The sequence below is a fragment of the Mauremys mutica genome, chromosome 2 (genome assembly GCF_020497125.1).
Source record: "Mauremys mutica isolate MM-2020 ecotype Southern chromosome 2, ASM2049712v1, whole genome shotgun sequence".
Lineage (NCBI taxonomy): Eukaryota > Metazoa > Chordata > Testudines > Geoemydidae > Mauremys > Mauremys mutica.
The window spans coordinates 87560523-87578318 of NC_059073.1; the positions used below are offsets into that span (position 1 = coordinate 87560523).

The 17796-nt window shown below is 44.4% G+C and overlaps 1 protein-coding gene across 2 annotated transcripts in view; it reads right to left on the minus strand.

The window, feature by feature from the left end:
* Nucleotides 1-17796, minus strand: part of DLGAP1 (DLG associated protein 1) — a 271090-nt gene that overhangs the window by 24248 nt on the left and 229046 nt on the right. For both annotated transcript variants that reach the window (XM_045007859.1, XM_045007860.1), the window contains exon 7: nucleotides 12143-12234. In XM_045007859.1, the coding sequence (XP_044863794.1) occupies nucleotides 12143-12234 (92 nt within the window). The remainder of the gene's footprint in view (nucleotides 1-12142; nucleotides 12235-17796) is intronic.

Consider the following 17796-nt stretch of genomic DNA (forward strand, 5'->3'; position numbering starts at 1 on the left):
CGCGCTGGATGAAACTTTTGCTGAGATAACTGCAGCCGATTACCGCGACGTGATAGATCACATCAATGGGCTATTCCACATCTAGGCTGGCATGCATGCAGCCCTAAACCCCCTTCCTCTCCAGAAACATTTCCACCCAGAAAATAAAAGCCGCTTACCGGTAACCCGCTCCTCTGCTTGTCCTTCTGCAACTGCTGGCTGCTGCGATTGGGTACTTTCCTCCTGGCTTGAGAAGAGCTCCTGGCTGCATGCCCACTCTGGGGTGTCTTCCCCCATCCCAGTAGCTTCACTCGCGGTTTCCTCCCCCCCCCGCCGCCTCCGCCTCCGCATCCGCCTCCTCCTCCTCCTGTCCCCCAGCCTGCTCAGAAGTGTCCATCGTTGTCCTGGGATTGGCAGTGGGGTCACCCCCAAGTATCGCGTCCATCTCCCTGTAAAAACGGCAGGTCGTGGGGGCAGCTCCGGATCGGCGATTACCCTCGCGGGCTTTGTAATAGGCACTCCGCAGCTCTTTAACTTTCACCCTGCATTGTAGTGCGTCCCGATCATGGCCCCTATCCAGCATGATACCTGCTCAAAGATATCGTAATTCCTACGGCTGGAGCGCAGCTGGGACTGCACAGCTTCCTCCCCCCAAACACTAATGAGATCCTGCAATTCGCCAGTGCTCCATGCTGGGGCTCGTTTGCCGCGTGGAGGCATGGTCACCTGTAAAGATTAACTGATTGCACTCCACACCTGGCTGCAGCAAACAGGAAGGAGATTTTTAAAATTCCCGGGGCATTTAAAGGGCGGGTCACCTGAGGCAAGAGCAGTAGAGTGCAAACTGATGAGCAGAGTGGCTGAACAGGAATTCTGGGATAACTCCTTATTCCCTGGAGGACAATTAAAGCGCTGGTGAGTGTCCACACCTGCTGAGCAGCGCTGGATCACCAGCGCTGCACTCCTTATACCCCAACCGGGATGGGTTTTCAGCCAGCGCTGCAACCAGGGAGTTGCAGCGCTGGTTGTGCCCTGCAAGTGTGGACGGGGTGTAATTGCAGTGCTGGAAAACCTCCACCAGCGCTGCAACTTGTAAGTGTAGCCAAGCCCTAAGCCATGCCTCACCAGGTACACTGCTACTTATACCCATGCTAGGGGGGCCTGCGCATATGTACACTCTGCACTCCCAAAAGAAGCACGCAATGTAGACATACCTTGAAAGGGGAGCAGCAGGAGAGCCTGAGGGGCAGGAGGCAGACAGAGAGGGCACAGAAGAGTGTGAGGGGAAGAGGCAAACTGAAGGGAACAAAGAGGAGTATAAGGGGCAGGAGGCAGACTGAAGGGTTGCAGGAGGAAACTGAGTGTGTTATAGGAGAACGTGGCATGGCAGAGATGGTGAATATGAGGGGTTGTAGATTGTGACGAGAAACAGAGGGAAATATAGGGGTCAAGTGAATGTTGTGAGTAGGTGAGGTCTGGAGACCTGTGTGGGAACACAGAGGAAGAAAGTAAGTGGGCAGCTGCCTAGCCTACCCCTTTAGGGAGGAGAACAGAGAGAGGTAGAATAAATAAATAAGTAAAAAGGATAAAATTTAAATTAACATAATTAGGCTTCAGAGTGAACATCCACCTGCAATGAATACAGTTCATAGCTCTCCACACAGCTAATTCAGGCTGTCTCCAATCGTGTCTGTCTGAATCTGCATTAGTTTACACTTGGTTCACAATCTGACAGTAATCTCTGCAGCCATAAATCCTTTTGCACAGCTCCAGTGATGCAAAGAAGCCATAGAGCCTCGCCCCCTTAATTAGCCTGAGTTAAGCCAGGTGTACAGCTGCTCTATTGTGGGAGAAGTGCAAAGCAGCAATAGTGTACTAGTGAATCCAGCCCTTAATTTTGTTTAATGTAAACACAGATTTTGGAGTACAAGATGGCAATTGCCTCCTGCTCCTCAAAGAAATTATCTGCTTTCCAAGCTACTGTCAGCTAGCCCAGTTTGAACGCTACCCTTCGAAGACCACGGCTCTATTTTCAGGCCTAGCCTTCTACGGGATGGGAATGCTGGAGAGGCACTAGGCTGGATTCAGACCTCATTTTCATTTGTTCTCATTTACATTCTCTTCTGATTACTCCACTGAAGAGTGAGTCCAGATTTACCATATGTAACTGAGAGCAAAATCTGGTCAAGTGTATTTAATCCCTGGTGGAGTGATAGATGGGAGGATGGTGAGGGAGAATCTTGCATCATTTAATAGTGACCATCCAGGCAAGGAGCCTCACTGACAGACTTCAAAGAGAATCCTCTTTAATCCTATTGGAGTAGAAGAATGGCTATTGATATGAAGCTTTGAGAGAGGCACAACAAGACAAAATGGGAGTTGGGAGGGGCTCCTCAATACTAACTGACATAGGGATTATGCAGGAAATTATTAATGGTATCAGTTGTCTTCTCAGTAAAACAGATATGTCATATCTGCATCTGTCAAGCTTATTATAATTAGAGAGACTTTTTTTACATCATACAACAATGTTTTTAATAAAACAAGTATCAGAGGGGTAGCCGTGTTAGTCTGGTTCTGTAGAAGCAGCAAAGAGTCCTGTGGCACCTTATAGACTAACAGACGTTTTGCAGCATGAGCTTTCGTGGGTGAATACCCACTTGCATCTGAAGAAGTGGGTATTCACCCACGAAAGCTCATGCTGCAAAACGTCTGTTAGTCTATAAGGTGCCACAGGACTCTTTGCTGCTTTAATAAAACAGCTGCTTTTGTGCACTTGCTTTGAAAAAAGGTTGTTAGGTGATGGAAAAGTCAGTTATCCAATTAAAGTTTTACATGATAGGCTCCATTTGCACCGACAAACTACAAAATATGATGTAGACAGATCTCTTCAGTTTTAGGTATTTATTTATTCTTTAATAAGCAAAACTCTTTCTTCCCATTTTCTCACTTTATATTTCTTATTATTCCCCTCTTCCTGGAGTGCCCCCCCCAGTCCCCTTTTAGTTGTTTAGTCAGAATCCACAGATAGCAGGAAAATAAAAATAAAAAAGCATTCCTCTTCTAATGATAATTAATATCATGGGACAGCAATCATGGGGGAAAGCAATTCCTTTAATATGGACAGCACATCTTCTCCAGGACCCTCAGGAGGTCTCTTGTGATTTCAGCACAGTTTGTGTGTCTTAGGGCTTGTCTACTCTTACAGCGCTGCACCAGTGCAGCTGTGCCCCTATAGAGCTTAGTGAAGATGCTAGCTACTATGCCAATGGGAGAGCTTCTCCCATCAGCGTAAGTACTCCCCCTCCTCGAGAGGCTATAGCTATGTCACCAGAAGAAGCCCTCCCATTGACATAGCCCTGTCTACACCAGGGGAAAGGTTGTTGATCGGGGGCGTGGATTTTCCACACCCTTAAGCAATGTAGTTATACTGACATAAGTTGCAGTGTAGACCAAGCTCGAGTTAAATGCCAATATGCTTCTACCTTAGCATCTGTGCGAACGGAATGACTATTTGAACTGCAGTTAACAGTCTGACTTTCAATACACAACAAATCCCACATGTGAAAACATCAAGCTCTGCTTACCAGGATGATGTATTGCCAGAGGCATCACATTTTAAAACTTTCAGGAGTACGTTCTTCCTGTTTTCAATATGAGCTGGTGCCACCAAACACAGACTCTGCTCAACATATAAAAGAGAATGGCCTAGTTTTGCTTGCCTTTGTTTTTATCTAATAAAACAACGCTACATGCTTGCCTAACAGACTTTTCTTTGCACTGGACTGAGTAAAGGTATCTGCCTTCAAAAGAAAAATGACTTGTCAACAGAATACAGCATCAGCTTAGAATTAAATAACTCAAAGCTATGCCACTTCAGTGTAGACACTCACTAGCAATCGGAGGGGTTCTCCCCCTTTGCCATAGTTAATCCACCTTCCTGAGAGGCAGTAATTCCAAGGGCAGCCAATCCATGGATGGTGCCATAGTTAGGGGTATGGCTACACTTGCAGCCGTACAGCGCTCCCGTGGCAGCGCTTTGAAGTGCAAGTGTGGTCGCAGTGCCAGCGCTTGGAGAGAGCTCTCCCAGCGCTGCAGGTACTCCACCTCCCCGTGGAGATTAGCTTACAGCGCTGGGAGCTATGCTCCCAGCGCTGGAGCAGTGTTTACACTGGCGCTTTGCAGCGCTGTAACTTGCTGCGCTCAGGGGGGTGTTTTTTCACACCCCTGAGCGAGAAAGTTGCAGCGCTGTAAAGCGCCAGTGTAGCCAAGGCCTTAGTCTTCCCACTGGGGAAGGGAATGGTATTGGTAACAACTAGAATGTAACATCCCTAGCAAGCGAAAGGAAAACTAAATCTGCCAAGGCACATTCTGCACAAATAGGTAGCCCAGCATCACAAAAGAAAAGACAGACATAGGAGTCAGCATGATATACCAAACAGTCAAAGATTAGAGTCTTTAGATGAACAAATATTCTCAGGGAAGCAGTTGTCACAAACACACTTGAATTCTCTTACAAGCGATTATCCACCAGAATATGAGAATGTGCGCCACTATGAAGAAATTCCAGAGTATGAAAACTTGCCTTTTATTCATTCTTCTGATAAAAATCCACGCTTTGAATGGCAGAATTCCAGCAGTGTGGTGGAAAACCATGATACAAATGTATATGGGGTGGAAGAACCATATGACGCTACAAGCAGCCATTCAAGACATGGCAGGTAATGTAGGAGGAAAGTGTGTGTAAAATAGATCCAGCTCTGTGTGCTGGATACAGACAAAATTTTAATGTTGTTTGAATGGTGAATTTAGGAAATATGCTTGTTTCATTATGTGTTGGCAAAACAATATAAACTGATTATCAGGAAGTTTAGACTTGAAATTAGACGAAGGTTTCTAACCAGCAGAGGAGTGAAGTTCTGGAACAGCCTTCCAAGGGGAGTAGTGGGGTCAAAAGACATATCTGGCTTCAAGACTAAGCTTGATAAATTTATGGAGGGGATAGTATAATGGGATAGTCTAATTTTGGCAATTAATTCGTCTTTGACTACTAGCAGTAAATATGCCCAATGGTTTGTGATAGGATGTTAGATGGGGTGGGATCTGAGTTACTACAGAGAATTCTTTCCTCAGTGTCTGGCTGGTGAGTCTTGCCCACATGCTCAGGGTTTAGCTGATGGCCATCTTTGGGGTCAGGAAGGAATTTTCCTTCAGGGCAGACTGGCAGAAGCCCTGGGGGGGGGGTTGCCTTTCTCTGTAGCGTGGGGCATGGGTCACTCGCTGGAAGATTCTCTGCACCTTGAAGTCTTTAAACCATGATTTGAGGACTTCAATGGCTCAGACACAGATTTGATACAGGAATGGATGGGTGAGATTCTGTGGCCTGCATTGTGCAGGAGGTCAGACTAGATGATCATAATGGTCCCTTCTGACCTTAAAGTCTATGATTCTATGAACTAGGTCGACGGAAGAATCGGTCCATCACTAGCGCTTCTGTCATCCGACCTAGCGCTGTCTATACCAGGGGTTAGGTGAACTTAACTATGTCGCTCAAGGCCTGGTCTACACTGGGGAGAGGGATCGAACTAAGGTATGCGACTTCAGCTACGCAAATAGCGTAGCTGAAGTCAAACTACCTTAGTTCGAACTTCTTACCTGTGCAGATGCCGCGGGATCGAAGTCCGCGGCTCCCCCGTCGACTCCGCCACCGCCATTCGCGGTGGTGGAGTTCCGGAGTCGACGGGAGCGCGTTCGGAGTTCAAACTATCGCGTCTAGATTAGACGCAATAGTTCAAACTCCGAGAAGTCGAACGCTACCCGTTGACCTGGCCGGTAAGTATAGACGTACCCCAAGGGTGTGGATTTTTCACACCTCTGAGCAATGTAGCTGGGCTGACCTAACTTTTTTGCGTAGACCTGGCCAAAGAAATACAAACGAATTGAAATGAAAAAGCCCGTAGATGGAAGGCACTGCCTTTGTGCCCAGAGCATACATATACAACTGCCTCGGCTATTGTTTGTTTATTCCTGAAAGTAACTTCTGTCCTTCAGCCATTTCTAAGATGTTCTATTCTTACAAACTACTATCTGTAACCAAAACCTCTCTGCTTATTTAATTAAAATTCCATGCTGCATACATGACTGCACTACAGCAATACAAATAAATAATAATATAACAACAATAATGCAGGAGAGTTTCTACAGCTAATGTGCAAAGTTTACAATGTCTTTACGCGTACAGAGCATTCACAACTAGTTAAGTCTGTCTGGAAAAAAAAGCTTTCATAAATTGCTGACTGTTAGAGTAAGGATCTAAAAACATGAACTCATGGACTTGCCTCTTCCCCTGCTTTTAGATTCTGTGCTTTCATGCTCATTTGTGCCCTGCAGGTATAAGGTGTAATAATTACAACTTTGGAGAACAGCAGCAGATATCTGGCCTAAGGTGCAGAAAACCATGAAACCGCAGACTGGATAAACCAGTATGGGGCACAATACAGTGTCTGTTCTGAACAGCAACAGCAGGGTCATTCATTAGCATTCATCTCTCTGCTGCTTCTTTGTGTTCCTTTTGAGAAACATGTTTACACTTCTACTGCAAGAGGCTCCAAAGCATCTTACAGATGGCAACTCACAAAAGCAGTTCTAATAATTTCAACTGGCTTCATTATGTACCTATTGGTTCTGTTGTTTGTTGTATTGTGCTTGCCTGCCAAGGTTATGGTGATGCTAACTAAAAAAAGCAAGTTGTGGAAAAGGCCAGCAGATTCAATATCATTGATAGGTATTGTAATGGCAGGATCCTGAACCATATATCTTCAAGATTCATGTCAAACACAGGTAATAGACTAACGGGTCTATCAAGTTATGGAATCTTTTGTTTGTAACTATCTTTCGTCTAGTCCTCTATTGTTGTTCTACGTTATTACGATCTTTTAGAATTGTTCAATGAAACTTCTTCCACTGACAGAATAAGTGGGGACAGACAATACTTCAGATCAGAACCAAGTCAATATGAATCCTAGCATCTTAGCTCAAGTATAGCTTGGAGATGCCTCACCTAAAGATCTAAGATTTGAGAAATTTGACTTGCAACAGAGAAACAACAGACTACAAACATACAACAATAAAATCCCAATAATTTGCTGGCAGATTAATTTTTATGTTAAAGCGACACAAGCAGGAACCCATGCAAGTTTGTTTTAATGTTAATGCAAGAGCATCTAAACTAGAGCCTAAGTGAAAAAGGCAGCATAGGAAGGATTGTGCTCCACAAACTCACAAAAGCCAGAGTAAAAAGAGGGCTCTCTTTCTTTTGTTCTCATAACATTTACAGTGATTGTAGAGGTCTTGGTCAATTTTTCACATTTTGCTGGAAACATTTTGCTCTGTAATTTAACCTCGTTAGAATATGTTATTGTTCTATTTTAGTCGGTTAAACCCCCCAAAACCAAAACAGATACTATTCCTTAATGTGAAAGAATCTCAGTGTATATAGTAGACAAAATCTAATGTACTAGACAGAGCAGAAGTGTATCCAGGAGAAGAGGGCAGCTTTCTCTGGCCTGGAAAGGTGGGGAGGCACTTATGTGGGTGTTTAACATCCCTGTTTTGCCCCAGGACAGTATTCTTGGTCTATGAACTATGGCTGCATGTCTCTTTCTAATAAACCATTTATGAAAGGCTTACATCCAGTGAACCAATAATAGTATCAACTTAGAATGTGAATGAGAGGTATGACAAGAGCAGATCATAGAGACAAAGATGGGAGACATTGGGGGGGATACCATGGAGGCCTAGATCGGGATGGAGGGGACAATGTGATGGTAGCAGAGACAGTGAATTACCATCGAGCAGTGGGACAGGCACCCAGCAAGGCACCACAGTTGAATCTGTCTAGAACAGTACTAGTGAGGATGTGGGACAACGCTTAAACCTATTCAGAATGGCCCGTGTGGGTGCACTGAATAGCTTGTGCTTCAATTGGTTTGATACAAGTAGCTGAAGCACAAACAATTAAAGTCTCTGGTGTAGACAAGGCCCTAGAGGTGGTCCCTTCAGGTGAAGATCGAGTCACAGGTGAACGGAAAGATCAGGAGAGGAGTAGAGAAAATGTAGGACTACAAAATAAGTGTCCATGACCCTGATCCAGCCTATAAAAATGAAGACAAAAGTTATGAAATTTCCCCTTAAATGAGTGGGAAGCCAGTAGAGTCATCAGAGGACGGGGGTGATGTAGTTAGCAATGATGGCGGGGTAGGGAAGGATGAGGGGTGGGTGAGTTACTGCAACCAGTTCATAAGGTTACACATGAACTTTGGACACATGAAAAGGTGGACAAGGCATCTATAATTGAGTTACATTGCAGAGCTGGGGCTTGGGAGCAAGTATGAAAGAATTATGATAATAAAGGGGAAAGAGGACACAGGGTTGGATAAAAAACATAACAGATTTGGACACAAGGCATTTTTGTATATGGACAACGTTGAAGAGATAATGATGGGCAAATTTATAAACACAAGTAGTGTAGGAAGAGAGCTACGAGTAAAAGATGCATTCAAGGTCATGTATAGTGGAGACGAATGGAAGTCTGAGGCCTGTTCTACATTTAAAAATTAGAACAACCTACGTCACTCATGGCTGTGAAAAATGTCATGCCGTGAGTAATTAGGTCAATCGAATAGTTACGTCAACTTAACTCTTGGTGTAGATGCAGCTTGGTCAATGGAAGATCGTCTCTTGGAGAAATGGATTTATTATAGAAAAACCCCTTCAGTTGACGTAGGAAGCATCTACACTATGTTGCTGTAGCTGTGACACTGTAGTGCAGACACTACAAGAGGAGGAAAAAGTATAGAGATAGAGCTGTGTGTTGAGGATGCTCCCCTTGCATAAAAGAAGAACTTCTGTTTTTTGAGACTTTTAGATGGAGAAACTGAGACAAACCCTCCTGTTTACTTGGTCCAGACACAGAAGGTGAAGGAGGAGTCGTCATTAAGGAAATAAAAAGACATGGAGATGTGAGGTTCATCAGCATCAGAATGGTGGTGAAGATTGAGGGTAGCAGTAAGATGACCAAGGGGGACAAAGTAGATAGAATGAAAGAGAGGGCTGAGAAATTATGGACCTTGTAGAATGCGCCAGGGGAGGGCTCTTGATGTAGCGGGAGGCCAATTTTGTTGCTTCATGACATACGTTGATTTGGCTGGTGCACAAAGAAAATTATTCAATTACTATATTTATCCTTTTAGGGTCAGCCTTCTAGTGTATTTTATCTTTCAGTGTCCTGGAAGATGATTTCTTTAACAGGTTTATTTCTTTATCATGTATCCATCTGAAATGGGTTCTCTGTTTTTCTGCAGATGTTGTGGTTTGGGGCCAGGAAGAATGCACTCCATTTACAAGTCTATTCCTTTAAGAGATATTCATTAAAAGTTCCCCCCCACCCCTCCCGCTGTGTTAACAAAATGCACAGGAATCCAAATTGTGATAAGCCCTTTGTATCTTGAGTGCACTCATTTTCTGACTATTAGGTTGCTGTCTTTTATCAGTCAGTTCATTTCTGGAAGTACATGATGGATTACTATTTGCCATTCTGCTCAAAACAGCAGCAGCCTCAACTTTATCAGCAAGGAATCCCAAAACACAGCTGTCCTTAGGTAATGCAGAAATAATGCTATCTCAGTATAGACCTTGACAGGCAAATCCTATCTCTTGATTTTGCTCTCTAGAACAATAAAAACAGTAACAGAAAGAGTACTGCTTAAGTACGGTATTTACTATCAGTGGTTGGCTTATTTTGGACACTTATATCTTTTGTCCTTGGGGAGGGGTTAAGTGGCTGTCATCACCTATTTAAATGCGCTAATTTACTTAACACTAGAAAAGCAGTGGGGGGTTGAGGCTCAGGATGCGTATGTAAAGGAATGTCTTCCAGAAAGAGATGTTTTAACAGTTAATGAGGACCTTGCTTAGCAACAGCATAACAAGGTCACTATAGTTCACATTTCCCCTCTGAAGTTCCCTTAACCTTTTAGAACCACAACAGAAATGCTCAGGTAGAAGATAATGACAGTCTGGTCTATTTAACAATAGTGTAAACAATAGGTGATTGGGTTATCTTAGCAAATACGCAATAGTCAAATATAGAAAATTAGTGGTAAATACTTTTCTGACCCACTCTCTCCTACTGTCAATGGGCCAAATCCTGCAGACTGTAGGAAGGTGCCAGGCCCCAGTTGGAAGTGGTTCATAGTTGCTGGGGGATGAGGGGGTTCTCCATCATGGAGAGTCTGCACAGGGGGACTCTTCTCCCACTGCCTGGAATGAAGCAGTGCTTCACAGTGGCTCTATGTTACTGCACAGTGGCTTTTGAGCAGTGTGGCCCATCGAACCACAATTATTCTAGCCAAAACTCCCCAGTGAAGGGGGATCAGAGGGACTGTGTCCACCTCTGCAGCCGTGGAAGTAGAGTACCTCCGCTGGTGCTCCATGTCCTGAGAGGAAGGAGAAAATTCTGCCCCTCACCCAACCCTCATATAAAACCCATTGAGTCAGGTTTGTGCAGGGATCAGGATTTGCCCTATGTGTTTGGCTGGTCATAGATGAGATGTACAAGGTAAAAGTCCCTTTGGCAATTTCTAGACAGAGATGGTCCCCTGAAATGGGCTCCAGGTGGTGGGGAGGGAAGCATAAATGCCAGGGGTGGCCTTCTTTATTTTTATTTCAAGCACTAATTTAATAAACAACTCTAGAAGAGATTCACGTTTTATAAACTGACGTTTTACTTTAGGTGCCGCAAAACAGTGGGTTAAAAAAAATCTCACTGACGGATAATTATTCAAAATTTTATGAGGAATACTTGTGGCATCTTAGAGACTAACACATTTATTTGGGCATTTATTTATTTGTTAGTCTCTAAGGTGCCACGAGTACTCCTCGTTCTTTTTGCTGATACAGACTAACACGGCTACCACTCTGAAACCTGTCAAAATTTTATGGCTCTCTAAAGTATATAATGTTTTTCATTTAACTCTCCTACCATTCCTGAAAAATCAGCACCTGAAAAAATATGCGACACAATGCTGAATCATACTCAACTTTCCAGCAGAGCAACCCAACAACAGCCAATCCAGGAGGTGAATTTTATCATGATTGCAGGCACTCATGCACTTCAGCTCCATCCCCTGCTTAACCTATTTGTTAGAGAGACAAGGCGGGTGAGATAATATCTTTTATTGGACCAACTTCTGTCTCTTTCACCACCTTATCTCTCTAATATCCTGGGACTGACATGGCTACAACAATGCTGCATATTACCTATCTGTTGTCCTCTTGTGAACAAGTAGGGGGATGAAATGTAAAAGAAGCCAGCTTTTAGCATGTACTCATGTACCCACTAATTTAAAGATGGTGCATTTAATTCTAGACTACCAGCTTCAATACTAGCAATACATATTGTCACTGTATTGATCAACAGGGCAATAACACAGTATTATTTTTGCAGTATTATTTTTAAAGTGGTTTACAGATATTACTTTATAATTAATCCTCACAGTATAGGCAAGAAAATATTACTATCCATCTTTTACTGATAGGGAAACCAAAGCAGACAAATTAATTGACTTGTCAAAATCGCCCCCGAGATCAATCTCAAATCCAACACTAAAACTCAGGCCAGCCTGATTCCCAGTCATGTGTTCAGACCATTAGACCACACATCTGTGCTCAGCTGCCATTCACCTATGATTTCAGACTACAGTGTTTTACTGAGAGAGATAATATCAACAGAAATTATCTCCTATGGCAAGATTCATATTATTTTTAAGTGAGATTGTTTTGTTTGTTTATTCTTTTAGAAAAGATTTTCAAAATGTTTTTATACCTTTTAAATTATGACATTCCAAATGAACGTTCATCACTTTTAATGTAATTGTAAAACAGGAACATAATGAATTGTGGAAACATATACATGCTTTACCTTTGTTCAGATCTACTCTTTAAAATACTAAATATGATAAAAACCTCAAAAGGATGCTGTCTGCATGCCAGGCTCTTGGATATTTGGTCTCATTGGTGTGATTTTATTTGAGATATTTCTATTAAGGCACGAAAGAGAATATTGTACATGAGCATTCAGAAAATCAAATGAATGTTTACTCACGACTTCTCCTCCTCTACTTGAACACCTATGGATTGGAACTTACTGGTTGCTTTATTTTCACCTGGTTTGGTGGATTCTTCAGCGTCATCAACCTGAAGAAATAACCAGATATAAATTCTACTGTCTATACCAGGACTGCTGACATTTCATAGCTCTGCTTTAAAGGTCTGGTTAACAATAGCAACAACATCAAAATTAAAGCGACCTGCCACAAAAATGTTTCCTTCTTTCTGACAACAGTTGAATTTCCCTCTAAAGTTACTATTATTTGAGATTTGCATGAGTAGTAGACCCGGATCAGTGAAATGTTTAAGGTGCAATATCTCTCAAAACATTTAAGGGAGCATCTCAACACTGTTGCTTGAGACAGACAAGTTCACTGGACACTGTGATGGTTTATAAGTAACTAACATTCCCACCGTATTTTCAATATGTCTGTCACACTTTGTATAAGGAATACAATTACTTGCAATCAGTATAGGTCAATATTTTAGGGGAAAATTTCAAAGTCACAAACAACTGCCAGTTGTGCCTTTGAAAATCTCCCCCTTAATGGCTACTGCAATACAGTGTTAAGTTCAAATGTATTTTACTTACAGCAACAGTTATTTTAAGAATGGATTGGGAGACCCCTAGACGTCCTTTTAAGATTAAGGGTTACAATACTGTTGTTAATTCAGGTTTCCACCAATGTAATCCACATAGATTTTTGTTAGTATTCCAATAATTTTACTTCTAGCTTTGTAATTTTTTCCCCTGTAGGATGGTCTTTGTCTGCAGTAAAGTCGTTCACTGAAATGAGGGACACAGGGTTAGACTGTGCCATTGCCTTATATGACTGATTAGGGGAATAAGAAGAATTAAGGGCTCCCCAGCTTGCTCAGCCTATCTGGATCTTGGTTTCAGGTCTAGTGCTGAGCACAGGTCCAGGTATCTGGAGACTTCCTCCTGCAAGCAAGTGGTTAGGGAGGAACTAAGGGTACAAGGGAAGCAATAAGCTGCATCCTTTCAAGGGCTGCAGAAATTTAGGGCTGGTCTACACTACCACAGTAAATTGATCTAACTTACGCAACTTCAGTTATGTGAATAACGTAACTGAAGTCAACATAGTTAGATCCACTTACCGCAGTGGCTACACTGCGCTGTGTCGACAGGAGAACATCTCCTGTCGACTTCCCTTACGCTTCTTGAGGAGGTGGAGTGCTCTCCCATTGATTTAGCCTGTCTTCACCAGACCCGCTAAATCGACATTCGCTGCATCGATTGCAGCAGTGCCGATCCGGTAAGTGTAGACACGTCCTTACTCACCACACCCCTGAGTGTAAGGACCCGGTTGGCTAGAGCCTGGGTGTGCAAGGCTTCAGGTGACTGACACTTCCATGCCACCACCTGGCAGCCACAGCCAGGGCTGGCTCTACAGTTTTCGCCGCCCCAAGCAGCGCACCAAATTGCTGCTGGGGGCGGCGGGGACAGTCCGTATGCCCTTAGGGCGGCAGGCACGTTTCCGCAGTGGCGGCAATTCGGCGGCAGCTTCTATGTTTAGCTGAAGCTGCCGCAGACAGCTAAACATAGAAGCTGCTGCCGAATTCCGCCACCGTGGAAACGCACCTGCCACCCTAAGGGCACACAGACTGCCCCAGCTGTCCACGGCGGCAATTCGGCGTGCTGCTTGGGGGCAAAACAACAGGGACTGCCTCCCCTTGCAGAATGCCACCCCAAGCACCAGCTTGGAATGCTGGTGCCTGGAGCCAGCCCTGGCCACAGCACAGCCAAGATCACTGCACTGTAAATCCTGGGAGACGCGCCACAGGATGTGCCAGCCATGGAAAACCTGAATGGCAACACCCCCTGTGATGCTGATTGGTTCATGTGCCACTATTTAAGCATGGAGGGGGTCCCAGGAAGCTGTGTGTGCAACAAGGCCGATCCCTGACCTGCTGCTGAGACAGACCCTGCCTTGTTCCTGCTTCCATGCCTTCTTCTTGATCCCTGTTTCCTCGCCTTGTTCCAGTCCTGTCCCAGCTTTGCTCCTGCCTTGAATCCAGCTAATCTGGTTCCAATTCCTGGTTCTGACTCGGGTTTGAATTCGGTCTGAGTCTGGTTCCAATCTTCGATTCTGTTTACCAGTCCCTGACTCCTGCTCCGACCAGTAGGCCTGACTGCCAATAACCCAGTTTGTAACAGATTGCACAGACCATCTCTGATCCCCACCACGGACGATGCCCCAGTAGTTAGATGGAAGGGATGGGCCTCCTGCTGCCTGGCACACCACACAGGTCACCAGATCCACAGAAGCAGGTTGTCTGTCTCCAGACCGAGGTTCATGCTCTGCGTGCTCAGGTGATGCAATTTTGGGGAGAAAACCAAGCCCTCTGCAAATTAGTGGGCGGCTCACAAGAGAAGAAGTTACCGTCCAGGCCCCCTGCAAATTAGTGGGCCACTCGCAAGAGAAAAACATTCCAGGCATGAATGGTGGCTCAACCACTCAAACAGGGGCCTGTGGTGCCTCGACTGAAACGCCTTGATGGAAACTGCCAAAAATTCAGGGGATTCCTTAACTGGTGCCATCTACTTCAGCTTCTTCTCTGAGCATTGCCAACAGATCTGCCTATGCATCGGCAGCGATGAATTGTTGGATCTGGGAGCCCAACCCAGGCAGCCTCAATCCCTCCTCACAAATCCCAGATTGCGGCATCTGGCAAGTGGGGACCACCCCAGCTTCGACCTCCCACATTCCTGATAAATACCAATATTATGCTGACATTTTTCAAAAAAGAAATCTAGACACACTACCTCTGTACTGGGATTATAACTGCCCCATTGACCAAAAGCCCAGGGTGAAAGTCCATTATGATTGAATTTACGCAAGGTGTTGATTACTTTGTGTTGAACCAAAACCGATATTCCCTGCGTCTAATCTCAGAACTATTGGATCATGAGTAATCTGTATAGATTATTCACCACAGTGGACCTAGTGCATATCTAGATGGGGTACAAGTGGGAGACCACCTTCTGGACCCGTTATGGCACTTTGAATACTTGGTAGTGCTATTCAGACTAACTAATGCACCTGCAATCTTTGAACACTTTGTTAATGTGTTCAGAGAAATTCTGGACCAGTATGTAGTAGTCTACCTCAATGATATGCTTGACTTTTCAGAAAACCATGAGCAACACAAATGCCACCTTAGTCTGTCCTGGAGAGACTACGACATCATGGCCTGTACGCAAAATTAGAGAATATACCTTTGACCAAACTTCCAGAGATTTTGGGGTACATCCTCTCCCCAGAAGGCCTTAGAATGGACCCCCCAGACTGATCAAGAATCGGGACCAAGAGGCAACATTTCATCAGGACAGAATAATTTATGTTGATGGTTGCATATAAGTTCTGCTGTTGGAGATCCTGTATCACCCAGGCCATTTTGGGTGCCTCAAAACCCACTGTCCAGCCTCCTGCTTCTTTCGGTGGCCCTGAATGTGGGCTGCATTGGAGTTTATAGTCACTTTTGTGACCTGTGTACCCATACTAAGGTACCACACACTAAGATGCACAGCACCCCTGTGACACCAGAAACCCCATCCAGGCCCTGGGCTGCTGTCACCATGGACTTCATTGTAGAACCCCCTGAATCCAACAGCTACATGGCAGTATGAACGATCGGGGATCAATTGACCAAGATGGCACATTTCGTCCCCTGTGACCACTCGCCCTCAGCCAAGATGACCACTCAGTTCCTACTAGTGCATGTCATTCACCTCCATGGGTTTCCTGATTGCATCAAATCAGATCAAGGACCACAGTTCATCTTGTGCTTAAGGTGCAAAGCCCTCCGGTTACTAAATGTCCACTCCTCTGCGTATCATCCCCAGACAGCTGGCCAAACAGTGAAGGTGAATTAATTATTATAGCAAAATCTCTGATGTTTAGTTAACTGTCACCAAGAGGACTGGTCCACCTCCTGCTTCTATGCTGAATTTGCATACAACACCGACCATGCCTCCACTGGGCAGAGCCTCTTTTTTTTGCAATTACAGGTGTGATGGATTGACATTATCCTGTAAAATCCTGAACTTTATAGAATTAAATTAAACTTTATTGAATGAAGTTAAACCTTATTGAACTAGGCTTAATATCTTTGGAGTTCATTGTATTACAAATGCAAATGTTTATTTACTATTGTAAGATTGTATGGAACTTCTTTAGTACAAAGACAAGATTAATGCAATTTCTGGAAGTTCAAAGGTCATTTTGGAACAATATGGGTGAAGTGGGTTTTCTTAGGAAATACCTTGAGATGAAGGGAATGCAAATTCTCTCCCTGTGAAGCGAAACTTTTCTAAGATATGGCTTGGGGAGAGAGACCTTTTGTAAACTAACTGCTTCTGGAAACTCCAGTTCAAAGACTCCTGCACTGTACAAAAAAGGAAACTGAACATGTTATGAGTGTGCCTATTCTGAGCTGAAGCTATGATGAATTTTTAACCACAAGGAATTCCCTAGGGTAGGGTATTAAAAAAGAACACTTGCCAGAGACCATGTGAGAGCTGGAATGGTCTCTGGTAAACTTATTAGAATGGGTTTAGGCCCTTTTATTTTTTTAATACGTTTTCTCTGTAATGCTTTGTACCTTAAGAAAAAAGTAGGCTTGCCTAGAAAGAGCTGTGGGGTAACTTACAGCTGTAGTAACCGCACTGTATTTGTTTCTCAGGAGAAAGCACACAGGTATCCTTGGGCAAACTGTCTTTGCAGGGAATTATACAGTGAAGACAAGGTAACTATCCAGCCTGGATATACCTCGGTCACATGTCTCCATCCAAGAGAGGCAACAACTGGGGATCTGAAAGCCAAGAGTGGGTACTCCTGCTGAACCCATGAGGGGACAAACAGGCACAGTTGCCCTAAACTGTGCCCATGGGTTCCCCCTCCAATTCTACCCCGTGCTACTGACAGCCTCCCTGAACTTGGCTGGGGCAGACTTGGTTCGGCAGATTCGCCACTGTCAGAAAGAGGTAAAGGGCCACCTTGAGGATGCTAAGGCAGCCTAAAATGGCACATAAAGCACCAAAGACAGGAAGCACCAACCTTTCCAGTAGGCCAAAAGCTTTGGCTAGCTGTCAAAAATCTCTACACAAACAGGCCATCTCACAAACTAGACCATCAATTCCTTATCAAATTTGTCAGAAAATCAATCCTGTTACTTTCAGGCTCCACTTACCTAGGTCTCTCAACCTGCACCCTGTCTTTCATATTTCCCTCCTAAAGCCATACATGGAAAACCCATTCCCCAACCAGATGCAGCCACCGTCCTGCCAGTTCCGTTTCAAGACCATGAAGAATGTGAAGTCCATGCCATATTGGATTCCAGATTGAAATTAGGCAGGTTGTGGTACCTCATAGACTGGGACAGTCCTGGGAGCTTGCTAGTAAGGTCTGCACCCCAGAACAGGTTGAGAGTTTTCACAGGGAACACCCAGATAAGCCTGGCCTAGCATCGATGACCCAGGGGACCTGAAGCGGGAATGATGTAAAGATCTGGTGAACTAAAGCCTGAGTGTGCAGTCTGGGTGACTGATGCTTCCATGCTGCCACCCAGCAGCCATGGCAGATCCACAAGCAATGTGAACCCTGAGAGACGAGGCACCACTGGAAG